Source organism: Athene cunicularia, assembly GCF_003259725.1.
Source record: "Athene cunicularia isolate RWA chromosome 1 unlocalized genomic scaffold, athCun1 chr1_part2, whole genome shotgun sequence".
Classification (NCBI taxonomy): Eukaryota; Metazoa; Chordata; class Aves; order Strigiformes; family Strigidae; genus Athene; species Athene cunicularia.
In genome coordinates, this window is record NW_020799092.1 from 67,585,953 (window position 1) to 67,612,395 (window position 26,443).

At 34.6% G+C, this 26,443-nt stretch overlaps 2 protein-coding genes across 4 annotated transcripts in view; one reads left to right on the forward strand and one right to left on the reverse strand.

Annotated features, from left to right (window-relative positions):
• COG5 (component of oligomeric golgi complex 5) overlaps nucleotides 1–26,443 on the forward strand; it is a 190,640-nt gene that overhangs the window by 13,896 nt on the left and 150,301 nt on the right. The gene's annotated exons all lie outside the window — the stretch shown is intronic.
• On the reverse strand, nucleotides 18,403–24,443 carry GPR22 (G protein-coupled receptor 22). 3 transcript variants are annotated; one of them, XM_026868288.1, is made up of 4 exons: nucleotides 24,394–24,443; nucleotides 23,994–24,246; nucleotides 21,923–22,989; nucleotides 18,403–19,996 (listed from the first exon to the last, which is right to left on the reverse strand). In XM_026868288.1, exon 4 carries the CDS (start codon nucleotides 19,969–19,971, stop codon nucleotides 18,670–18,672), a length of 1,302 nt encoding a protein of 433 aa, XP_026724089.1. In that variant the 5' UTR covers nucleotides 19,972–19,996; nucleotides 21,923–22,989; nucleotides 23,994–24,246; nucleotides 24,394–24,443; the 3' UTR covers nucleotides 18,403–18,669. The 3 variants fall into 3 exon arrangements, with proteins under 3 accessions (XP_026724089.1, XP_026724090.1, XP_026724088.1); XM_026868289.1 differs by lacking the exon at nucleotides 24,394–24,443 and having other exon boundaries at nucleotides 22,729–22,989; nucleotides 23,994–24,383; XM_026868287.1 differs by lacking the exon at nucleotides 24,394–24,443 and having other exon boundaries at nucleotides 23,994–24,383.

Consider the following 26,443-nt stretch of genomic DNA (forward strand, 5'->3'; position numbering starts at 1 on the left):
GGGTAGATCTAAAATTCCTCTGTGTTGGACTTTCACATTCTTTGAAATTCTGACACAGTAAGAAGAAAAAATTCCGTATGTAATTTTAAAAGGTTAAATGTGATTAATATGTGTGCGTGTGTATATATGTATATACATATATATGTAAAACCCCAAACTTTCTTCTGCAACTCCTCCACCTCCTAGTACACTTCTTTGGGGTCTCTCGCAAAGTAGAAACAGAGCTGCGATAGTCCATTGAATAAGCTATTAGCTGCTTCTCTAATGGTGATTCTTCATATTACATTCAGCATTACCAATTCAGCATATGGATAAGTAAAACAAGTGGCATATTCAGATGTCAAACAATGCCTGATGCAGGGAATTACATGCCCTGGCTATGATTCTTGGTGATATTTTAATACAAATAGTTTATAAAGTGAAAATGTTCCTAAGCAAGTTTAAACTATAGAATGTGACAAGAAAATGGTATACTATAGTTCCCTTTCACTGAAGGAGTTCTGTAGGTATTAAAAGATCTGCTGTCTTCTGTGTCATTATGCAGAAATTACTGTCTGTAGCAGTGGCCTGTAACTGATCAGATGAAGAAGAAAAGATTCTTAGTTGTGCAGTGAATGGCTAGCTTGACTATGGACATTTTGTTAATTCCATCTGTGAGTTACACAGCTCTGGAAAACAAAGGATTTATATATGTTGATTGTTAAATACCTATAACTGATGTCATCATTATTCATATACATGCCTAGACTTATTTTAATAAACTTGTAGTCTCTATGTATGATTCTATCATAATTTATTTCACAGCAAGTGAATTTATTAGCTTGAGCGACTCTGTGAGCGTATAATACTTGTAGGCAGGCTCTCACAGCAGCCATAATTTTGCTCTTTTGTAAACTCAGGGTTAGTTCATTGTTAAGCTGTGCAGCCACAAAATGAAGGGGAAGGGGTCTACTGAAATACAGGTTGCATGTCTTCAATATAGAAGTTGCTTCATGACAATACTGCGTTTCATGTAACTAATGAGAAGGTATGATGGGGAAAGGACTATGACCTTACTTTAAAGCTAAATAATTCTAGAGGAAAGGCAAAACTTCAGTTACATAAGTCTACCTAAAATGGAGAAAACCCCACGTATGTATCGTGTTCTTTACAAAGATGGGGTAAAGCTTACATGTGGCAGTTATTTAAGCTTAACATGACAATAGAAGACTTAAGGGATATTCAAAGAAATAAAGCTCAGTTTTGATGATACTTGTAAAGAAATGTAACTTGGATGGATAATACTGAAATGTTAGAGTATGCATGATACTGATACCTGCACAAAAGTGACAGTGATCTTGGGCCTGAAAAATTCTGCTGTGGATGCCAGAAAAAAATTAGACTTAACACCTTTCTAGGGTAAACAAGATGGGTCATGATATCCTTTAAACAAGAAAAAGCCTGTATATAGCTGATAGGTCTGTTTGCTCCTATTTTATTTAGACAATTCAAACTAACGCTACTTCATTAAGCAAAGAAACTCTAGAACAAATAAACTATTTGTAGGACTTTAGAATATAAAAGTGCTGTTAAATAGTAGGCTACATAGATTTATCAAGAATGAATCCTGTTTAACCAACCATATTTCCTTTGTTGGCAGCATAACAGGTTTTAGGACTAGAGAGATAAATGACTGTCTTGTAGTTTGATTTAAGTAGGGCTCTTGACACCATGTTACACAAGTAGGATCAGCAATATTCAGATTAAAATGTTGTGGAATGAATGCAGAAGTTTTGAGAAAGCTGTACCCCAAAAGTCATCATCTGTTGTTTGCTGTTGCCCAGCAATATATCAAGTCGGATTTTGTTGAAATATGTTCCGCAACTGGCTAGTGTTTTCATTAATGTTTTGAATGATGTAATATGGTATATCCTTATTAAATTTACAAGTAATAATCAAGCAGAGAATAATGGAAAGTATGTTGGGAAACAGGATTAGAATGAAGAATGTTCTTAGCAAATTGGAGATATGTCTTAGCTGAACTGATTTAATTTCTCTTCCAGACAAGTGCAAAGTTCTAGCAATAAATAGTTGTAGTTAGCAGCAGGAAGAGGAGAAATGACTGTATAGATAACAGTTCTGCAGAGAGGCTTGATAGTTCCTCACAAAGTGAGTACAAGACACTTGTTCATTTGTTTTGTAGCAGTGTGACATTGTTGGCAATGAAATTTGTGCTGATCTTTACAGGGAAGGGTGTTGTGTGCAAGGCACTTGAAACAAATCTTTTGTTCATGCTTCAGTTGGAGTATCAAGTCCCTTTTGAGGCACCTCTTTCAAGGAAGATGTAGGTTAATTGGAGAAGGTCCTAAATACAGCAGTAATGATGGCTGAAGGTCTTGAGAATGGGCAGTGGGTGGAAGAACTGAAAGTGTGTGGCTCTTTGGTTTGGAGAAGAGGGGTCTGAGAGGCAGAATAACATTCTTCAGATAAATAAAAGTTTTTCAGATGAGAAGGGAGTAAAGGGACTAAATGGCTGTCCATGTCCACTGTGATTGAAACAGTAAGTAATGGGCCTGAAATAAAGCAAAGAAAATTTTTATCTAAAATGTTAGGAAAGGTTTCTGTCGGTGATGGTAATTTCAGGGGAGCTGTGAAGTCAGTTTTTGAAGCTTTTTTAAAAGCAGTTTAGACAAAGCATGTATCAGGAATAGTTTAGGTATAGGTGGTTTTTGCCTTGAAGCAAGGAAACTGAGAAGGCTGACCTGCTACCAGTCCTTTATTTCTCTCAGAGATGCCCCCTCCACCCAACTGTTAATAGAAAATGTATTATAGGGAAGTTGTGGTGTTTTGGTGTGGTGTTTTTTGTTTTTTTGTTTTTTTTTTTTTTCTGGGGCGGGGAGGCATAGGATATTTGGTGTTTTTTGTTTTTTTTAAATTGGACTGCTTGATGTAAAATTTGCTTCCTGCGAGTTCTCACTGTGCCCAGATACCTCCTGGAATATTAGGACAGTGTGACTGGAAAGTGCATGCCTTTACTTTAGTTCAGCCTCCTCTTATCACTGCTTCAGATGAAATAGTAGATAAATCTCCTCAAAGACCTTCAGCTCACCTTTCTGACACAATTACTTCTCTTCTGGTTGTGACTGACATGTAAGTTAACTTCACACAGTTCATGATGTTACTGGAGTGCTGCAAAAATTGACCCTCAAAAGCTATTATGTCAATATTCTCTAGTAGAATCCAGTGAGCAGGAAAAGGAAGGGGTGTTGCTGGCTATGTAAACGTAAATGTCATGTATCTATTTTTTTTATTTCCTTTACCAGGAAAGAAGGCAAGCTATCCATTTCTCAGTGTCCTAACTGTTTCTAAGAAAGATGTTAATTTACTCCTGTAAATTTTTAATATTTGGGAATGATGATGAATATAATTTTGTGGTTTACCAAAATACTAAGCACTACTATTGAGTATTCAGGAAAGAACAGTTCTAATTTGTTGAAAACTTAAATAACTCATTTTAATAGTAAGTGTTCATAGTTTTGTTTTATACCAGTTATCCATATCTATTGCAAGTTGGAATTACCTGTACCTATTGTTTCTACAGTCTGTTTTAATAATTGAATATTAAACCAGCATAAATTATCTGACTAAAACACAGAGACTTACTCTGTAGTGATTGCAGATTGGCTGGCTGTAATATTTGTCCTTCAGGTTAAATATTGTATAAAAACTATGTCATTCTAGCTGCTGCAGTTTTTGAAGTAATATTAAATATGCGTTATGTGTCTGTACACAAATATTACTAAACTTGCAATGGTAAGCTGTCTGAACACTTGACACAGATACTATGGTAGCTATTTTTCACTGCTGCCTTCTTCCCATATTCTATTCAGCGATGAACTTAATGTTTTTTTCTCTTCCAAGCAAAAATTTAGAGGGTATGACTGCCAAGCCAGATCTTGTGTTGACTGCAGTTGAAGTGGGGAAGGACTTGGTTACTATCATGTCAGTGAGGTCTTCATTGCTAGAACACAGAGCAGACAGATTTGTTGATATTAATATTGCTATGTGCAGCTTCTCATAAGAATCAACATGCATCAATCTGGAGGGAAAAGTTGCTTTCATGGTGCTTTTGCTTAGGGATTTAGATGCATTACAATTTACTGCCTTGTGTGAGACCTAGTGTCCTCCAACATAATATAGCATATATCTGTGTAGCACAATGCACTGTTTGGTAGGAATAAGTGGACTGATTTGATTAATAGAAATTACACGGCCATGCTAACATGATGCTTTGCCTGGGGTAATTAGGCCTGCTGAGAATGACTGAACTGTATTACTGGCTCAGAGCCATCTGCATTATTTTTGAGTGCCACTGCTTCAGGTGGTACATCTGCATTCATAGTAAGTGCAAATACCTTGCTAAAATGTTTTTCTTCTGTCCCTGGTGGTATTAGCAGTAAGGCTGCCAGACCTTCACTGAAATTGTTTGGGCTAAAATATACTACACCTTTCTGTAGTTGAGTGTAACCTCCATATTCTTCAATTTCATGTTGTTCCGTTCAGTTGAGATTTTTTTTTTTGTTTTGTTTGTTTGTTTTGTACTGTTTTTCCTGAGGCTGTGTTACCATAAGATGGAAGATTTTGCAAAAAGTTGTTGCACAAAGTTTTTTTTGTAGTATTCTAGGCCAAAAACCCTTCTCTGCTGGGAAGGTCAAGCAGACATACAAATAATTTAAAAGCCTTAATACTTGTAGCTTTAAAACTGAGAATCTTGAACTGTTTGGAAACTGAGAAATCATTTTTATATAAAACCTTAATTTTTCCAAAATCAGACTTATGAAAAATTTTACAAATAATGAGAAATTCTTCACAAACATGAAGTCAGTGTCACACATGAAATACACATATAATATGCTGAATTGCTTTTCTTCAGCATCTCTTATTAAAATCTGAAAATGATGGCATGTTGCTCTAGTTACATTGTGATTAACTGTGTAGGGTTAATAGTGTATTTAATCACAAAATAATTGTAGAATATAGATAAATATATATATGCACACACACATATACCAGATACTATGTTTCTCATGGATAGTACTGGTCATTCTGTGACAGTCAGGTGTATTGCAAAATAATAATTTTTAATGTGATGATAGAACCATTCAGCTTACATTCATACACTAGAGGAATTGAAATTGTTATTTTATACTTTGATAAAAAAAAGAATAAAGCATATTTGTAGTGCTTCAATTTACTATGTTTAGAAATATTCTGGTTTTATTAGTTGATCTGTCTTTTCAGGGAAAGAAGTGCTGTGAAAGCTGTGGATAGTTAGTATTAAAAAAATCCTCTTGGTTACTAAGATCTTATTTTCTTAGTATTGTTCCTGGCTTTATGTTGCCACAGTCACTACCTGATTTATTGTAAATTAATGTGAAAGGGAGAGCCACTCAAGCTTCTGCTGAGTTGTGTTATTTCATGAATTATGATATACAACCAAATATTTTGTGCAATGAGTGTAGAAGCTAGTTCTTGTGTTCTTCTGTAGATGCTATACCACCCACTTATTTCTTTCTCAGTTTCAATTATGCATAAAACAGTCTAGGCCATCTTATTTTATTTTATGCCATTTTCACCTCTTAAGGAGCTTCTGTGGATATTATTTCTTGTTGGCCTTTGAAATAATGAAAGACCTTGATAGTATGTATCAAGTTCATTAATTTGAACTATTCACTATAAGATACTGAATTAATGTGCATGTAAAAAAAGGACTTGCAAAACTTGATACAATTTTTCATTAGTAAGAGGCTAATAATGTAAGACCTCTTTATCCTCTTTGATCAAAGCAGACAGAATGTACAGATTTTAGCATCAAATTGTGTTTTGCTGCGATTAGGATTCCTAGCTTGGAAACATTATGTTAGACAAAGCATTTTATGTAAAGAGTTGGTATGTTTTACTTCATCTCTGGCATGCGTTCTTTCTAACCATTTTCATAAGACACTAAATAATTACAGGCACATAACAGAAAAGACTAAGTTTGAATTGATAGAAGAAAAAAAATATCCTATTGGAATTTTGTTTTTCAACATAACTTTAAATTAGTAGGACTTGAATTTACATTTCCTAAGGTTTTTAAAAGTTTGTTTTCTGTTAATGTAGCTTCAGTATATTTTCGTCGCTGTGTCACTGTTTTGCAAAATCAGAACTGTTCTGCTCTCTTAACATTTATTTTTCTTCATGCATACAGGTCTAAAAAATTAGTCTGTGTACAACTGTAATGGTGGGTTTTCTTGATGTCTAGTTTCCTTTAAATGACCATAAACATGTTTCAAATTTGCCATATTGAGTGAATTATGAAGCTATTTTTTTCATGGTAACATTAAGCTTATTTCTGTTTTTTATGAAATTAGTCTTCTAGCTATAACTACTTGAAGAATTTGATTTTGCTATATTACTAAACATTTGGGAATCAAGTATACAGACCTTGTCAGAGGACTGTAAAGCAGATATTTTAAAATGGATTTAGTACTCTACTTTCTATCTTGAGGTTTTAACCTGTTCCTGACAGGTATGTTATTGATGTCCCATTAGCAAGGCTGTGTCAGAAGTTAATTACAGTGTGTTCAAGTTACCTTTGTTGTAGCAGGTGGAGTATTTCTAACAATTTTTATGCTGATTCCAGGTCTGTCAAAGACTCTTCTGTCTTTTGCTCTTTCTTGCTCCCAGTTACAGATGTCCACACCTTTTGTTCCTTTATTTCTGGAAAGCTTTTCTCTTTCAACCTCCTTGTCATCTCTTACTCTGAATTGGATTGCTACTATTTCATTATTAATATCAATTATTTTTATTATTATTATAATGATCTAATGTCTAGAAGTTTTGGTTGTAGGCCAGTATTACACTAGGTGGGTACAGGATGAAATCCCGGGCCTGACAGCTCTTGATTTATTTGCTTTTTAACAGTTCAGAGGACTCCAGTGGAAAAGAAATGACAGTGAACAAGAACTAAAGAAGGGGAGGGGGGATGTGATGGGCTACCAAAAAGTGTTTTCTCCTAGGAGAGGATTTATTGTCAGGACAGCAGAGTAGCTGCACCAGTCTCATGCATGTGATGCATTTAAACTCTCTTGTGTATTGTCATGCACACAAGGCACAAATAGTGTTTGCCCTGGTAGTACATTCAGTTCAGTGCTTGAGATTAAGCCAGTACTTCTTTCTTAAAAACACTGAAACGACAGTATTTTCTGTCTGCTTTGGTAATGTATCAGATGGTATGGGGCTTTGGGAGCCAGAGGGTATATCTGGAGTTTGTAGTCCCACCTGGGTAAGGCCGAAACAGAGGGATTTCAGAATTCTGAAAGAGGAACACCGTGATGGAAGAGCGAAGTTGTGGAAGAAGGTCTTGGTAATTACACTATCCTATCTTTTCTCATTAATGAGATTAAGTGTAAAGACCAGGTCTCATAAGGTAGGTTTTTTCCAGTTTTTGTTTGCTTGTTTTGCAATTAGTGAATTTAAATGTGTGACTCTCAAATCTGAAAACTATACTCGTATTCTGTTTCTCTGCTTAAAAAATTCGTCTGTTTTCTTCTCAAAGTATGCCTATAGAGCAGAGAGGAATTATACCAAGCCTGTTTCTGTTTCACTGTTAAGAAATACTTGTTCTGCACCAGAAGGATGGTATTGCAGCTGATAAGGGTGTTTGGACCTTCTTTTTGCTTTGCCTCTTGATTATTTTAAGTGTTTGAACAGTAAGTATTGTTGTGTTTATTAGCTAGGGTGTGTCATGAGAATGGAGGTGTAAAAGGATTTGGAAGAACCAGTAACATAGATAATCTTGTAGTTGTGAATGCTTGTATTTAACCAAATACAGGATAAATACAACTTCGGAGGGTTTTTTAATATAATTTTTTCAATTACTTTGAAACAGTTATGATTGTGTAACTAGTACAGATCTTAGGGCATCTTTGAGTTTTGAGACAAAGTGTTGTTACTGGATTGTCATACTTTTTTAGTAGAACTACATAATTAAAAGTAGAAATTAAAGCTATGGCTTTCTGTTTCCATCTGACATACAGAAATTATCAAGACCCAAGATACCTGCAAGCTCTGTCTGCCTTTGAATCTAGTAATTTTCTGTGGACTGACTGTAAAAGTCTGTATTAGTTAAAAAAATAAAGTTGTGTACCCCAAAGACAAGAAAAGAGTTTAAAAGAATTACTTTTGGCTGGGAGAGAAGGGAAGAGAGATGGAGGTTAGCAGTAAATCTCTGAAAGATTATTTTTTTACATCTTATAAATCATCAATACATTGTAGAGTGTAAGAATAGCTGGCAAGAGTTTGAAAATCATTTGTAGTCTATTTTACACATTATAGAAACAAAGAAAACATACCTACTCACTGGTGTGTGTATGTTCATGAAGAGAAAGGCAAGTTGGATTACATAATTTAAAATAAGTGAATGCAGGTATATTGGCAAAGGAGAGAGAAGCCATCTTTAAATTGAGTGGTGGTATATTCTCGCTGTATTTCAATAGGTATAAAAGTTTAAGTATTAAACAGTGAAGAGCTAGAACTCAGTACCTATTATAAACAAACAAGTCAGTGACACTAGCAACTAGTACAGAAAAAAAACCAGTTCTGTAGAGTTTGACACCATTTACAGCTAGAATGATATATCTGAAAGAGCTTGTCACCAGTTGTCTGTTCTACTCTGTGTGGAGGTTCTACAAGGAAATGCCAATTTTACATTTCAGACAGGTGTGCATATGCATTATCTGAAGCTCTGGTAGGAGTTGGCATTTATAACTTCCTCTGTTCTCTTCTTTTCCTGAGCATTTACATACTTGGAAATTCAATAGTAGGCTTCAGGTTAGCTCTTCAAGAACCAGAGTAATGATCTCGAAGGTGATCAGACTCAGTGGTTTGAGTTCAATAGATAATCCCTTCCCCATGGGAAGGTGTGGAGAAATGTCACATGTGTTTTTTCTAGGGCAGTTGGCTGAGAATGTGTGCTTCCTTTTGTTTTCCTATGGCCAATGGTGAAATCAGTTGTTTAGTGGTCAAAGAAATAACACCAAGAAGCAGTTCATAATACCGGTCTTTTTCTTTCTGCTGGGACTGAAGAATTTATTTGTGCATAACCTAGTGGTTGTACTGAAGAAGAATATGGTTAGTTCAGAAATATCACTTCAGTATTGTATGTCTGAGAAAACAGATTTTTTTTTTTTTTTTTCTTTTTGAACAATGAGGTTCAGAAATGGAGACTACAGATGGATGAAATGGACAGGTAACTTGTGATCACCAAGGAAAACAAGTGAGCATTTCATTAGAGAGCTCACTAGAAAATAATGATGTTAGCAAATCATGTCTGGAACAATTTCATTGGGGGTAACAGAATGAGAAGTGTCAATAGAAGTGTCTTTAAACACTTATAAATCAGAGACCCAACTAACAAAATCCAGATGTTACTCTCACAACCTACTTTAACCAGAAAAATGGAAGCATTGCTGTCTAAGCATGTTTCTGAGGTGTGTGGAAGAATGGTGTTAGGAGCCTAGACTATTTGTCCTCTATGGCCAGTGGTAAAAGATCACCAATTTTGAATACAGGAATTATCAAGAAGGAGAAAAATTATTCTATATTCTCTTATGATAAACAAACTTAATGGATTTGGAAGCCACTTGTTGCCAGACTGGCAAATTGTGATGCATAGGGCAAACTGAAAATAGACCCAGTGTTTAATGTTTCATTTTTGAAAGAGTTAATTTTCCAATGCAGAGGATCTTCTGTTCAGTAGTTTTGACAAATGTATTTAGACAAACGTGATAGTTGAAAGCTTACTGAGAAGATTATATTAAATCGTGAAATACTGGCTTTTTGGCAATCAAGAAAGAGGGTAGTCCTGGATAAAGGCCTGTTCTGATGTAGTGAGAAAGCAAAGACGATAATTGTAATCATAAAACAGTATCTAAACACACCTGAATGCATTGCAAGTATAGAGTATAGATATGATAAATTTAAAATATTGCAGAAAAATGCATGGCTGGCAGTAACCAGAAAGACACCTATCATGGAATAATTTTATTAATACACAGGTTTCCAGACTGTTTATAAAGATTTAGTATAGATTTAGAAGAGCAGGATTTTTCAGTAAATGCTCTTGCTTTACTTTTGGAGACAAGGTAATTTGTTCTTCCATAAAGCAAGGATAATTTGTAATCCAACAATAACTAAGGAGGCTGTTATACAAATGTACTAACTTCCCAGAGCCGTTCTTTTTTAACTCCATACTCACTGGGGAAGGGGAAAGTCCAACTTGTGTCGATTCAGCATTCAGAAGGAGAAAAGGGGGTATTTCTTTTGTAATCAAAATCACTTAGACACAAAGCTGCTGTAGAAAATTAGTGGAGAAGTTGAATTCATTTGAAACAAGAAGGGCTGTAAAGCTGAATTAATGATGGTCATATTTTTATGGAAAATATATGTTGTCCAACAAGTTTGTGTGTTTTGATTACTTAGTTGAAGAAATTGTGTAGATGCATTACAAATTTATTTTACGTACATGATCTACAAATTAGATGACTTAAATCTCCCTTAAGGTATTGTTCTCCTAAGTAAGTATTTAAATAAACCATCTTCTCCTCACCTCACAGTGGCTCTATGTTCTTGGTAGATAATTTTCTTGCTAGGGGAGCTGGAAGAGAGGAACAGAGTTATGTAAGGTAGTGGTAGTTTTCTATGGGTACACATCCCAGATAAAGACAGACTACTGGAGGAAAAGCAGTTGTGAATGGGCAGAGCAACTTGAATGTTCAACACTTACGCATAACATGCCTTCTAAATTAAAAAAGAAAAAAAAGAAAAAAGTATGATCTTTGTTTTTACAAATATGAAAGTAGTATGGTACTAAACTTCTGTAAAGCATTGGAATTGGACTGCATCCGTGCTGGGATTGCCTCACCAATGTTGTTTCTGTTCTACCGTTCATACAACTATGTCAGGCAAATCTGCACTTCTGCAATTGGTATAGGGAATTGTACTGTACAGAAAAAAAACATAGTTTTGTGGTTACCTGTGAATAAATGCAATTGTACATGTCACAGTAGGAGATTAAATGGGCTATTTTCTTCAAGATTAAGACTGTAGAGGTGCATTCATGGGGAGAAAATAAAGGGTCACAAAATGTTTTTTGATTAGCAGAGAAAGAAATGACAAGAGCTAAGGACTGGAAAATGAGGCCTGGCAAACTCAGAAGTGTAAAATAATTGAAAAATGAGATTGTGTACACAATTTTATTGTAATTCCTCAAGTAAATATTGGTTGTTAAGATCTTAAACATAATAACCAATTTTATCCTGTCCATTTCTGATTAAAGTGTGAGCCAGTTCAGGTTAAAAAAATCTAACCAAATAACTATGAGAAGATGACTGAAATCTAATCTTTGTCCTGGATGGGAGCCAGTATTCCTGTAACTGTCATTTCCACCTTGCCTTAAAGATTAGTGAAGATGTTGCTATATGTAATACAAAGTATTGAATAGTGTAGAGTAAGATTTAATTCTTGCACATAGGAAACCACTTTAAAAATAGGCTGTTTTCATAGGAATAGTTTTTATCTTTTGTATCTCAACTCATGCACTTAATTTTTGAATATTAGTTTCAACAAGAATTTTATGGACTCTTCTCAGTTACGGTTTGAAAAGTAAGGTAGTCCAGTCTGTTTGTTTGTTTACCATTCAGGTCCAACCTTCCATTGCTCACAGGCACCAAATCTGTTTACTGTCTTTGTTATCTTAAAGGTAGGTAGGCCCTCTTCAGCTGCAGAACATCATGGTCTTGTATCTCTTTTCATGTCATTTCTGGGAAAGATGTGAAAACCTAACCTCATTAAAAGAAGGGAACATACTATTATTTTGAGAACATACTGTTTCTGTGGCAGATTGTCTACAATTCCAAAGATGCCCCCCCCCCTGTTTTTTTTTCAGCTGACCTAAGTTGCAAACTAAAGGTGCAGTAGAAACTTGAGATTTTTGACTGAAACAAAATTGGGGCATGACAAAGGCTCAGTGTCTGAATTAAAAGTTTCCTACTTTTATTCCACTGTATTTAAACTGCTTCTGGAATATGCACTGTAAGCTGTACAACTGAGGCAAAATTTGTCAGAAGCCTCTGAATACGTTAATCTTTTAAAAGTTGTCTTTAACTCATCTTCATGTTCACCTTTTATACTTTATCCATGTTTGATATGACTGCAAATGAGCTGTATAGCTCCATTTTTTATTTATGGGCATATAACTTCATACAGTCAAAATTACTAAACTTAAATGTTTGTTCCTATTTAAACATAGAAAATGAAGTGATTCATTCATTTTGGAATTTTCTTACAACAAATACATATGCTAAATCTTCTTATTTTAGCTATATTGTACTCCATATATGTGCATTTGTGTGGTATTTTGGCAAAACACAAAAAATTAGCTTTCCATGAGGGTTCTGTTTGGGTTAGATATTTAGTCTGTGGAAGCTGCTGTTGTTATTCAACCACATAACTGTTAAAACCTTCCCTTTGCCCACAGATTCTTTTCACATCTTTTGTTTTGTTTGTTCTCATTCATTGGTAGGTCTCACTAGCTACTAGAGCTGTTAGCAGGAATAATATCTAGGTCTTCCTTACTATTGTTAAGGTGCTTTACAACAGCATCGCTCACATTCACCTCTTGTTTTGTGATGATACATACGTTGCAAATAGTGTTCCTTTCCCATTTTCTTCATGCATGTTTTCAGCATACTGGTAAATGCAACCTAGTGCAGAATTTTTTTTTTTTTTTTTTTTTTTTTTTTTTTTTTTTTTCCTACTTCTCTCTTTCTCTGTTTATTTGTGACAGGTATTTATGAAATGTATTTTGAAATAAGATTTGGAAGAAAACCATAGTACAGAGTAGCAATAGGTTGTCATCAGTTATTGTGCTTCCCCCCCCCCCAATCAAGTTTAAGCTGAGTTTTAATTTGAAGTAAAATCTAACAACAGATTGTGAGAGATCCTAGTACAGTTGAAAGTAAAGCTGTGCTAATATTGCTCTGTTAATAACAGTCTGACATAGCCAGAGTGACAGATTTTACAGCAGTAGTGTTGTTTCAGCAGTGACATTGATTTGTTTATCAGATATGGTATCAAGTTAAACTGTTGCAAGATAGGGTAGGAAGTTAGAGATATAGCAGGGTAACAGAAACCAAAAGTCTATTTCCAAAAACTCAGCTTGGAAAGGAAACAAGGGTGTGCTGTTTGCCAACAGCTTTGTGCCGTCAGCGTGCCTGCCTGCTTGCCTGGCTGCACGGTGTCAGGAATCAGAGTGAGGGTGTAGAAATGCTTGTATTCAAAGGATATAATTCATTCAAACCAGTAAAAATAAATTATGTTCTAGTAATTTCAGGTTCTGGACCTACCACAGAGCTTTCACTGTAAATCTTCTATTTTTTCATTTCAACTGAATTTCTTTTCATTGTGTGAGAATTTCTTCATAAAACAGGAAAACAGCTCATACAGAAATATATAAAGTAAATACACAGGAAGATATTTCTTCCATTCTGGCTCAATTTGTAATAATCACTGAAGTGTAATTTTAGAAAGAACATAAAGATGTCTAATGATATTTATCCTTCAAATTATTACTCTACAAAAATAATTAAATTGAGATAAAGAAGCAGTAATTGAAAACATACTGTGGCAGTGAAACACACTTGAAACTGAAGTTATTTGACCAATACTGATTTGAGGGAAAATTCAATAGCATTTTTAAAAACTTATCACCGGGAACAGCTATCTGATAGCATTTTCTTTTCAGGTCTCTTCTTGCAATGCATTTACTCTGTATGTACTTTGTACTTGGTAAAATGTATCATTTATCTGTAGGAAGAGTGGTAGTAGAATAATGCATGCTCTCAGCTTGAGTGTTATTCTGTGTATAATTGTTAAATCAGAAGCCTTTTCTGGAGTTCCTTTTCATGTTGTTCTGTTCTCGCCTCTCAGCAATTTTGGCAAAATCACATATTACACTTGATGATTCAAAGATAAGTTCTTCTTGTATTTTTGTTTATTATAATCTAAATAATAAGGTCAGCATTCATTCCCTGGTAGGTGCACGTTGCCCTCCACCTTTCTGTGGTCCCAATGGCCATAGCTGCCTTAAAGCGGTTCCTTCCATCTTCTGCCCTTTTCCTCTTGACCTGTACTCTCTACCCACTTCTTGTTCTGTAACACTTACTGTGAGTCAATTTTGATCTTACTGTTAGTCTATTATGATGTCTGTTTTTTTTTTTTTCTTTTTTCAGAAACTCCCCCAGCAAAACAAACCCCAAACCCTGTGTTTAATTTTGCTTCTTGAATTGCATGAGTGTTCTATGAAGTAGAAAAAGGAGAAGGTAAATTACAGAGTTGGGTTCTTCTCTCCTGTTGGTGTAAGGCAAATAAATTCAGTGATATTACAGCAGAATGTGTGGAGTGGGAGTGGAATTTGGCTGTTAAAAGTTGTAAGGCTTTAAGACAGAAACTGATTGTCCTTAGCTATATGTTGGAGGTATTTTGTTTGAACAATGGGGAAAGGAACTGTAAGTTAGTGTATTCTCTATTTTTTCATACTACACTGAAACTTTGCTAAAGAATGCTGTATTCTCTCCTTTTAAGAGTTTAATGGCAATTGGTTACTAAAACACTTTCTTCAGGGGAAACAAACATGTCAAAAAATATTCAGCTATCAGAGAATTCTGATGACTAGCACATACATTGATGTTGAAAAAGAACTGTTATGTGGGTTGCAATATGATACATGTAACAGTTATTGGAACAGAAAAATTCTTCCTTGTGCCCTGGTAAATTATATAGCTTGTTGAATGTATTATTTAATTTAAAAAGACAAAGAAGAAAAAATATATTCATGGGGAAGAGAAGGCATTTAAGTATATGAATGGTGCAGCATAGTGCCCGTCTGTCCGGTTCAGAGATAGTCTTACCAAAAACACTTCCATGTAAGTATAAAATAGATGCTAATGTTGAACTCCACTTTTGGTGCGCATAGATGTATAATAATTATATATTATGTACAAGTGCGTATTTTTGTAACAACGAAGGAAGGTTAATATGTATCCAGATGCATATATTTTAATATGTTTAGAAATCACTCAAGTGTTTCCTATTCCCCTGGCACTGATGAAATAAATAGAAGTTCTGACCATGTAGCAGTGCCTTGTAATCTGGGAAAATTTTTGCCAACTTGAAACTAGCTATTTGTGATGTATTTCTATTTCTGTTTCACTGGTTTGTGATGTGCTAGCATGTTAAGGTGTGCTTTCTGAATATTCTAATAGATACTGGCACTGTACTCAGCTTTTTTGTATTTTTAGTGTGGGCTAACCTCATTTTACAATTTAAAATTGAACGAAAATGTATTTGGAGTTAAAAGATAACATAGTCAGATACCAGCTAATACTTAAGAGACAGAGAACGTGTGGAATCTGATGGTAGTTGCTTGGTTTCTGAGACATATTTGCTGGAATTAGTATTTTTAGAGTCCTGTACAATTCTGCTTGCCTTAGGCTGAGTGGTGTGAAATGTAATTGAACTAATGACTCACTGGGGTGAGATCATTTTTAAGAATGTAGTGGGCTTCTTATTGTACAATACTATGGCATAATTTGCCCTTTTTTCTCCAGTGTTGCTGCCTATTTTTGCGTTCTGTTTTAGTCTGTCTGTCAAGCACCCACGGCACTCCTTCATATCCCTCCTAAAATCCTCTTCTGTATCTGTAGGATATACAGTGTTCCTTCACTAGTTAGTCTTTATTTTGTCTTGCTTGTGTTAAATCTGTCATCTTTGTGGTACAGATCATGTATGATTCTGTTTTATAATGACTCCTGCATGTATGTAGGATTGCAAATGTTCTTACTTGTATTACTCCCTGCGCTATGCAGAATTTTCTTCTTCAAACCTCAAAGTGTACTACAGCATAGTATAAGTCTTTTTTTCTTCTTTATTTAATGAAAGATGAAGAATAGTAAATGTAAAAATGAACTTGCTTATATTCTTAATGACAATCAATGACTGTGATCGACATATCCTTTAAAACCTGACTTAATCTCTCTGACTAATTCCTAGGCTGCTTTTTCTCTCTGTTATGAAGTACTGTTTCATTGAATCTGACTTTCTAATGAATGAGCTTTTAACACTAAACATGTACTTCTTGAGGATTTATTTAATTTTAAAAAGTAAAGTCATGTTGTCAAGAAACCTCTCAAGTCTGAAAGCTTTTCTTAAAAGCTTATTTCAGATAAGGATATGATGTAAGCTTATTCATGTGTTGTGGTCATTATGATTTCTTATTTTCTTATTTTTTAAATAAATGAATAGTATATTTAATGGATTTAAGAATGATTTATTGGAAGATAAGCAATCAGCAAAATCATTATGCTATTAACCCTAGAGATCCTACTTTCTTCTCTTTCTAGTGTTCAGAATACAGAGGATAGCTAGGCAGAGAAAGGAAGAAGTGTTACAAAAAAGAAAAAATAATAGTTCTTGCTTAGGTTTTTTTGGGCACATTTCAGAAGAGCTTATTCTTGAAATAGTGTTTTTGAAGTGATAAATTGGGAGCATATGGGATTTAAAAAAAAAAAGAAAAGCTTATTGCATAAAACCATTAAGTTTACTTTCACCCTGCAACCTCTCAAATAACATGAAAGGTTTCAATTCTTGTAGAAAACTAGGGATAGCTTAGATGAAATCAACACTATGAGTGGGTACAGTTGAATGCAGGTGTCATTGGGCTAGCTTTTAGGAAAAAAAGCCAGTGAAATTATGGTTGAATATATGTTACACAATAATTTTAGATAATGAATTATTGGTTGGATAATAAAACTTCTAGGTAGAATTTGGATAATTGTAAGTGGCTGGTCTCTGGAGTGTGGAACTGTAGGTTTGGGGTTTTTTTTTGAGTTTTCTGATAAGCTAAGACATGAGCCTAAGTAAACTAAGGTACATTACAAGTACTGCTTTTTTTTTAACCACAAAAACAGTTTTGGCAATACACATATGATTAATAATTTAACAATGTAATGGAAAATAGGTTTTTGCTCCATTAAAACCACACTTTTATGTGCAACTTCAGTAAAGTGCTCAATTTTTTATGTAATACTTTAGTCAAACTAGCTCTCATATGCAAGGATATGCTCTGCTTTTTTTTTGTTATCAAAGCCAATACTTATTAGCCTTTTGATTATACTCGTAGCTGGTGACACACTGAGCAGTTTATGTAATGAGACAAGTGAAATCATGCTAACTGATTTTGCAGTTTTTCGTTTTGTTCCCCCCCCAACTGATAACTAAATTAATGAATGTAGCCACTGTTCATTGCAATTACAGGTTTTTTTAAGCATAGGATAGTGCAAACCACTAAACAAACTTTTGTTTGAATGAATATCTTAATTCTTGCTTACAGTGCTATGGATGATGATTGGCTTCTTGATTCTTCATTCAGGTATAAGATGAAATAGAAAAAGAGGATGTAGAATGATTGTGTACCATGGCCGTCCAAGAAACACAGAAATAAGCTAGCTAGTTGTATCGGTGATTGGTTTGTGGCAAAGCAGTTGCATGGCTAGAACTGAACATCATCGAAGGAGAAGTGAAGTCAAAATAATACAGAAGTTATTGAGGGCAAGAAAATTATCTTCTGCTTTAGCTGTGGCACTTGACAGCTATATCTATCTATGTAGATAGATGGTATGAATGAAAAATCTCTGTATTAAAGGTCGCCCATGTCATGCTGGAGGTCTAGCTAAACCACTTCAGTGTGAAAATCTAAGCCTTTGCACAGAAATGGCTTGGTTGGTTGTTTATTTTAGCATCAACCCCAATAACTTTTTTGTATGTGGTTTTTGCCTTCATTTAGCCTGTCTTTCCCCCTTAACCCCTCCACCCCTCTTGTGTAATTATTCAAAGTTGTGTGTTTTCTATGTCGAAACTGTGGATCTGAGATTGTATATGCAAGACTTTTTACTTTTCTTAAAAGTACTGTCAATTTTGGGACCAACATGATTTTCTTTTCCTCCCCCCATCAAATTCAACTGGTTTTGAACCATTAATTGAAGGACATCATGTAAATGGCTTTGTTTACATGTGCATGGTAATTGCATGCTGGAGAAATTTGAAATAAGTAGCTATCTAAATGTGAGGTCAAAATGGGTCCAAGTTACAGCAGTATAGCATTCAGAATATCTCTGATCAATACTGTTTATGAATTAAATTTAAAAATACCATATCATGCAAAATGTTGAATTTGTGCTTTAGAAAAGTATTCCCAAGTGGAATTTTTGTTTAAAAATTCTTTTGGATTTACAGAGAAACTGAGCCATACAATATTTTTAAAAGTTTGCACTTCTTTAAGGCTATTTATTTTCTAAAAAAGAGGACTTGGATATTTTTGACAAATATACACATGGTGTTACACTAACAAACGGCCATGCAACATATATCTTACATAGTGAAGAAGTTGAATATACAAGACCTACTCTATTTAACATATATATTGAAAATTTACAGTTTTGCCAATAGTTAAAAAAGTTTTTCTTATTTGGCAGTATTTTTCTGCAATTTGTTCAAATATTCCGCTTGATGTGTTTTGGTGAATACTGAAATCTAGTCAGTGACAACCTGAGGTACTAAACATTTCTGCCTTACTTCGTTGTCTTCAAAGGTAATCTTTTTGTTCCTTTTAGGCTCTATCCATGAGTTGTGTATTACAGCATTATTTGGCATGGGGTCAGCTTCCACTATTGAAACAACTCGCTTTTTCATCTTACTTTTCAGAACTTTCTGAAACTTTTGCCTTGTGAATGCATAAAGTAGAGGATGAAATATAGTTGTTCCGTATGCCATTACTAGAAAACATAATCGCAACTTTACCAAAAGGTCACTTGGGCCCAAACATAAGATGGTAGTGTTTAAAACAGAGATGGGTGTCCAGCAGAGAAGGAATGTTGAAATAATTAAGAGGGACATTCTGAAGACTCTCTTTTGTCGTTCTCGTCGCTCCCGGTGCCGTTTTACAGCTCGACGTAGAGCAATTATGACAGACACAGAAGTCCTTACGCCAAAGACGACATTTCTTCCTCCACTGCTGTGGGACACGTCTGTAGTCTCATGCTGAGTGGTCAAAGAAATAGTTTTTTTCTTTCTAGCTTTCTTCTTTTGTCCCGTTGTAAATCTTGTACCAATCCGAATATTTAGAGCCTGGAGTATTTTGGTGTATGTGATTAGCATAACTATAACAGTGAAGAAAAAGATTGGAATCTGAACAAGAAGGTGATAGTACATTCCTAGCTCAGTGTGGTACTCGTTTGTGCTCACGCACAAAAGTGTCTTATTTTCCCAAGTACTTGCGCTTCGAAGACTGAAAAAGTTGACTTCAATGAAAGGAATCAGGAAGGAAAAAAGTGAAATAATCCATATCGATGTCATTAATATCACAGCCCTTCCCATGGTCAGAATTCTGTTGGCAGGTTTTACAGAGATGTCATACCGGTCCAGAGTGATAGCAAAGACGTTGATTGCAGTTGAAACGCTTGCAAAGGAGACACAAGCCTCGTGGAAGCAGCAGATGAGAGCAGTGTTACTCTCCAGTGAAAGCAGAAGGATAACTATAGTTAGAGGAATACATCCCACACAAATTATTACATCAAGTACATGAAGGTTCATTGTAATTATGTTACTGACAGAATTGATTAAGTTGGATTTCATACAGTAAAGTACCAGCACGGTGAGATTGCTGCCAAGTCCCAAAACAATTTCTAACATCAAAAATCCAGTGAGAGAAACTTGAAAGCTTAATGGATATGACAGTGGTCGGTACATGTTGGTGTCGATGTCATCAGTGGCATCTCGAACTGTAATGTTAGATTCAGACTGCATGTTGATTTCCAGAATGGGGGAGAAACACATTCTTTTGTTGCAGTTGCTTTTTCTCCTGAAAGGTGAAATAAAATATGGAACTGTTTTATTTCCTTTTTTAACACTTATTGTAGATAAATGCTGGAGAAGGAGGTGGGACGGAAAGCATCTATTCTTACCGAACTCTTGATTTACTGTATGTTTCGAGCTTTAGTTGGCATGGACTCAAAAGCCTGATAATCTAGAATAAGGTCTTTCCTTTTTAAAGGAAAGCAGGATTTGTTTAAAAAAAGAGTGAAAAGCTTCCACTTAGGGAGCATAGGCTTTATTTATAGTGATGTGGTTTTTACAAAGGGCCCATTTGTTGAATAAACTATACTTGTGCATTGCCTTTGTATTGTGTTGAGGGTCATTTTAGAGGAATGTTGTTAAGTATTAACAAATTAGTGCTCAAGATGATTTTTTAAAAGGCACTTGTGGAAAAAGAAAGTGGTAGAAATTGTTACTTATGTATCATAAAAAGAACATTTAAATAATTTATGGCAATTTACCAGCTGCTTTCTTATGAAGAGTTTGCAATAGTATTGTGGCCTGAAACTTGAAGTTCTGTAATTGAGCAGATTTTTACAGAGCTTGGAGACTTTTGTTCACTTAATCTTGTATACGTCTAGCACTACAACAATTTTGTGTAAGTATATATAATTTCAAATGCAAAACTTATGTGGAGTTGGAGTAATGGAGTTTATTATAAGAATACTACTTTTCCTTTTTCTGATTTGAGTATTCAATTTCTTCAAGAAGTCAGTGCCTACGTGGAATGGAATAGTATTTACATTTTATTTCAGAACAGATTTAAGGGAATAATTTTAGAAAATAATACTTAAAATTGCCTCTTTCAGGATTTGGGTTGCTTTGTGGTGGTGTTTTTTTGTTGTTGTTGTTGTTGTTTTGTTATACAAACTGCAATTAAATCCAACACATTTATATACATAACATGTTTGTCTTAGGAATAAGTGAGGTTCAAAAAAAGTAGCATTTATTACGTCTAGGAGATTTTTTTATTTTGTGGCTCATTCTTGTTTTACACATGCTGATAGGCTGCAAATGTAGCATCTGCATGTAATACCTGATGTTTGTATTATTTATATTGTCAGCCAGCTCTTCAGTTTATAGTGAAATGAATAAAAGAGAGATTATTCAATTTCTTGTTATGATACTTGAGTTTTGGGAGGGGGGTTTAGGTAGCTTTAAATTTAAGAGGGCATGTTAATTGGCATGAAGATAAATTTAAATGCAGACCTTTGTTCCATTCTGAATACATTAAAAATGGATAGCGCTAAGGTGAGCAAAAATGATCTATTTTTTAATGAAAGTATGAATTAAGCACACTTGGGATATCATATGCAAATGGATTTCATCCACAGTTCTGAAAAGCTTCAATTGCACAATACTATTAATTGCAAATTGTATGATGAGAATTCTCAGTATGCTTCAACAGTTATTTCATATATGCCTCTTAAATACAGAAGATAGAAATTAGAACGTATTAGTCTCAGGTGTGGAATGAAACAAGAAATATTTCAAAAGTTTTGTTTAATTTCTAATTTAGGCAACCCCTGTTAGGTTTATATTAACCCTCAAGGAATATGATTTTCTCTGTGTATGCTGTCCTGGCTGTGAATGGGTTTCAAGAAACCATTCCAAATGCATTACTGGATAAATGGAGTTCTTTCATATTAACAAAAGCCAGGAGGAAATCAAAAGCAGATCTGCTAAAACAAATTACAATCTTAACTAAAATTATGCCAACGGAAATTCTGTGAAAACATAAAACTTCAGATATGCTAAGTCTTATGAATAGATTAAGCATCACCTTCTTGTTGCACTGATTAGATCTCAGTTAAATAAAAGTAGAAATGTCAAGGCAGGGAGCTAATTTACCCAATGCCTGTTCCCGTGCAAATTCTGAGCAGAGGTGGGGTGCATGCAACTGCTGACCTACCTGTTCTCTGTGCCTCAAGGGCCTTTCAGATCATTGCAGCAGCTTGTCATAAATTGATACATGGTGTCACTGACAGATATTTGACATGCACTGTAACCTGGAAACCAAGTGGTAGCTGGGCTCTTATTTCATTCCTTGCAGTTTTGGTTTGGTTTTTTTTTTTTTCTTTTTTTGTTCCAGCACTTCAGCAGCAAAAAATTCTGATTAAACATGGGGACTTCTTAATTGCCTGAGATACTTCTACAGACCAGTGCATATTCTGCTTGTTTGTTCTGAGTTTCAAGCCAGCAATATCAAATAAACCTTCTTTTAAGTGATGCTAATTTCTTTTCCCTGTTGCATTTTGTAGCAGCCTGTTTTTATGTTCCAGGTTTAAAAAAAATACATTTCTGATCTCTGTATTCAGTGTGTATGAAGACATCCTTTAGGTTATGGTTGCATATTTCTTTCTGTAATATTCCTGCTCATTACTTTTGAATGATGGCTTAGTCAGAGAAGTTGCTATACATCATAAAATCCAGTTCATGTGCTTTGAGAGTAACCATGAGTTACCTAATTTGGTTTATTTTCATTTAAGGAGAATACATAACAGACCATAAAATTGAGAGAAAAATATCCATTAGTCATTATGACAAATAAGTTATTTAACGAGTAGTATAGAAAAAGCTTGCTTAAACCCTTATTCAGCTTGCTGGTGAAGTATGCATATTCTCCTTTTGGGAATTCATGTTTCATTGTTTCTTCATGCATCAGTAGTTTCCACAATTCTGGTTTTAAATTATAAATCCCTCTTAAGAAATGCTCACCATTTTAAGAATCAATCATTGCACTCTTCTTTTAATGAAAATCTGAGCAGATGTGTTAGTCTTCCATGTATATTGTTGAAGTGTCATGCACGTAAATTGTAATACAAGTGTGTTCCATGTTTTGTTTCTAATTCCTTTATGTCTTAAGAATACATTTTAGTGATGCATCCTGCTGCTTGTAGGTCATACAGCTAGAAAGATACCCGGTCAACTGCATTCTTCATATTGTCAGTTGTAAAACTGAATTTGTTGCTGCATGCCCTTGTGAAAGGGAGGAAAAAAAAGGTTAAAAGTAGGGCTTATAATTTAGACATAAAGTAATGCAAGAATATATTTTCTAATATCACTTATTTAATGAATACAAGATCTCTAAAATTGGGTCTTATAGCTTACATAGAAAATCAATTAGTGCGTTCACTATTTGCTAGTAATATCATGTCATTCTTCTGTCAACTTACATGAATTTAGTTTTTTGGACAAGTTTCCTGTTCTCCAAATAGTGCAGGTTACAAAAAACCCCAACTAGAAGCAATAACTGTTGGATGTAGAGTGTCTGTGACTAGAGCTAGAAAATGTAGTTTTATAGCTCTTGTGAGCAGGTAGTTTATACATACAACTCTCTTGTCTTCTAATAAGAAACTGAGCAGAGTTAATAAGCTTTACATGAAACATGTTTTTATTTAATTTGCACACTGTTATAATTTCCTTTATTGAAATAAATGTTTAGCAAATATGTGTTTTTAATAAACAGCCTGAATGTACAGGGTAATGAAATAAGTTAAAAAAAACCACAAACAAAAAAGGGGGATTTCTTGATCAATCAAAGATTAGTCATATTAGCCAACCTTCATAAAGCAGTAAGTATTCACTAATTACAGACTATCTGATCTTTCAAAGAGTAACTGAATAAATCTGTAACATATTGAACTGCCAATATTTGGAAATTCTACTAAGGGAGGAAAAAATATTCCTGGTTGTATTATGTGTTTTTTTCTTAATACTGTATTAGCTTAAACTGTACTGTCTTTATGTTGTATGAGCAAAACAGGTTCTTAATATTCTACAAGAGTTTAATACAAAATAACATTTTTTTTACCATTGTGTTTTTAATGAGAAGGGGAAATAGCATTTGAATATTTCCTGGTCTCAAATATAACAAGATACTAGCGCTTAATGTAAGTTGAATCTGATCTCTTCCCTTTTTTCTCCAATTTTTTTGTTAAATGTTGTTTATTCTGCATACCATAATAAGGAACAGATCTTACCTCCACTAAAGATTTGATAAATTCTCGATGCAGGTGAAGCAGTTCCAGGTTGGAGGGATTCATTTTGTTCACTTGTTAGCAGAGTAGAAGGGAAAGAGGGTAATAAGCATATCTTCAAAAAATGACCTTAATGAAAATTTGTGCCTGTACTGTGCCATTGTTTCAGCATGCTGCTAATGTATACAACTGCTTTAGTTCTGGTTTACAGGCTGCTGCAGTCTCCCACTCTTCCTACTGTAGAATCAATAAGCATCTGAAAATACATAATGAAAGTAATTTAACATACTGAAGGCTTCTTGTCTCCAGAGACACCACTGAGATTCAAGCTTTCTAAAAAAGAAAAGCAGTGCTTCTGAGAGGAAAGCTTGCGATGGGCAGCTTTTGCAGAATGACAGCCTACCTTGTCGCTTCTCCTCACTGCAGAGAGATGCAGTGCATTCACTAATTTTGATTGGTCAGTGATGTTGGGCTTAAATTGTGCTTCATATATGGGATTGATGCCCTCCCTCCTCCCGATTTATATAAGGATTCTTTTATAAAAGGACTAAATTTGCAAATGATTTATGAATTCTGGAATATATTAAGGGAATGCCAGTTTTATTTTTACCTTTTCACTCTTTACTTTGTGTACACTGGAAACCACATGACACTGGGAAAAAAAAAAAAAAAAAGGGATTAAACGTTTATTACTTAAAAAGCTTCCAACCATCTATATTTGAATTTGCCTACTTTCCATTTGTGATTTTTTTTTTTTTTTTGGTCCTAAGAACATCTCTGAAATAAAACTGCCTCTTCGAGCCATGCTGAGTTTCACCTGATATGTTTATATACAAGTGAACATTTAGGTCTTGTCTTGAATAAAATTCAGGACGAGCTGGTACCCCCATGTATATGAGGAAAATTACTATTAGGATTCACAGAGATTATTCCGACACTTTAAATGGGTTGATAATTGTTTAATTCGTGAATCAGAAAAGAATGATTTTTATGGTCCATCACCATGTACAATGTATGTGTAGTATTGTAGGCTGTTAATTTTGTTGAAATGTTAACTTCTAAAAAAAATCTTTTATGTTTCATGTGAATTTTGCTTAGAGACTTCACAGGTTTTTGTAAGGATGTCTTTAATGATCATCCTGACCTTCACTTTCCAGGGGGCAGGACGTGTCTTCATTTTAACTTTTTTGTTTTTTAGCTTATTTCTGAATCTGTTCTATCAGTATAAACAGTGCTTACAACCACATAACAAGGAGTAAGAGAAGTGTAGCACAATATCTGTTTTAATTAGTACTAATGCTAAAATAAACCTTAGAAATAAATTCAGTATACAACACAAAACAATATTTTTTAAAAATTGGTTTGCTGAAGAGTAATTTAAGAATATCTGAGTATTAAATGTTCTGCTGGTAGTTTTTCATCTCAAATAAATGTGGGGTGTGGGGCTTTCTTTTTTTTCCTTGATTTTAAAGGTTTTTTTATTTTTTAAGTTTAATAAATGTTAAAGTGTGGTTCTTACATAAGCAGCTGTATTGAGATGGCAGTTTTCATCAAATTTTGATGGGGTCCTCTGTTTTTAAGTTGTTAATGCAATAATAGAATGCAGTTGTGTAACTCACATGTCTGCATTTCTTTTCTTTACTTTTTCTCCCAGCCATCCATCCAATATATTATTTATCTTTAGGTAACAGTATACTTTATTTATTTTGAAAATGGCTACATATCCATCTAGTGTGCTTCCTGTTCCATACTCTTTTATGTTCAGAAAGTACCTAAATAAAGATTGCAGAAACTTTGAACAAAGACCGGTAGGTACCAGCTGGCTATGCTGAGTAGCAACTGATTTTGCTCTTTGAGCTGTCTCTGTATTGTCTGCCTCCCAAGAGCTTGAAGCTAGTGATACCAGCATAGTTCTTAAGGGTGACGTGATAAAGAGGATTCCTGAAATGAAAGCATAAATACTAATATATTAAAGAGATTTACTTGCTTCACTCTCAGTATAACTTAGGATAAGTAGGGAAGCCTGTCTAAATTTAAACAGATGAACCTCCATCTCCCTTTCTAATTCTTCTGTGTGTGCCTGAACAAAGATGGAGATATTGGATGAGCTGTGCTGTTAGAAAGAAAAAGTTGTCTCATGGAGGAAGGTTGTAATGGGATTTTGGATGTAGCACGGATATGTCATTCAAATGCAGGTAGAGGGGTCACAACAGACTTCCTATCACAAGAGGCAGTATTGGCAAAAGTTTTATCTGCAAAAACTGTTTGAGAGGAATGATGAGGAGCTGAGTTGTGAAGATATTGAGCTTAAGTTTTCTGGAGAGAAAATCAGGAGAAGCAGTACCATATGGAGGCAATCAGGAGTAGGTGGATGGATAGACATGCTTACAAGCCATTGCTGTGCAGATGCTAGTTAAGATGGTGTGAACAGATGACATCATCGTCAAAGGGTA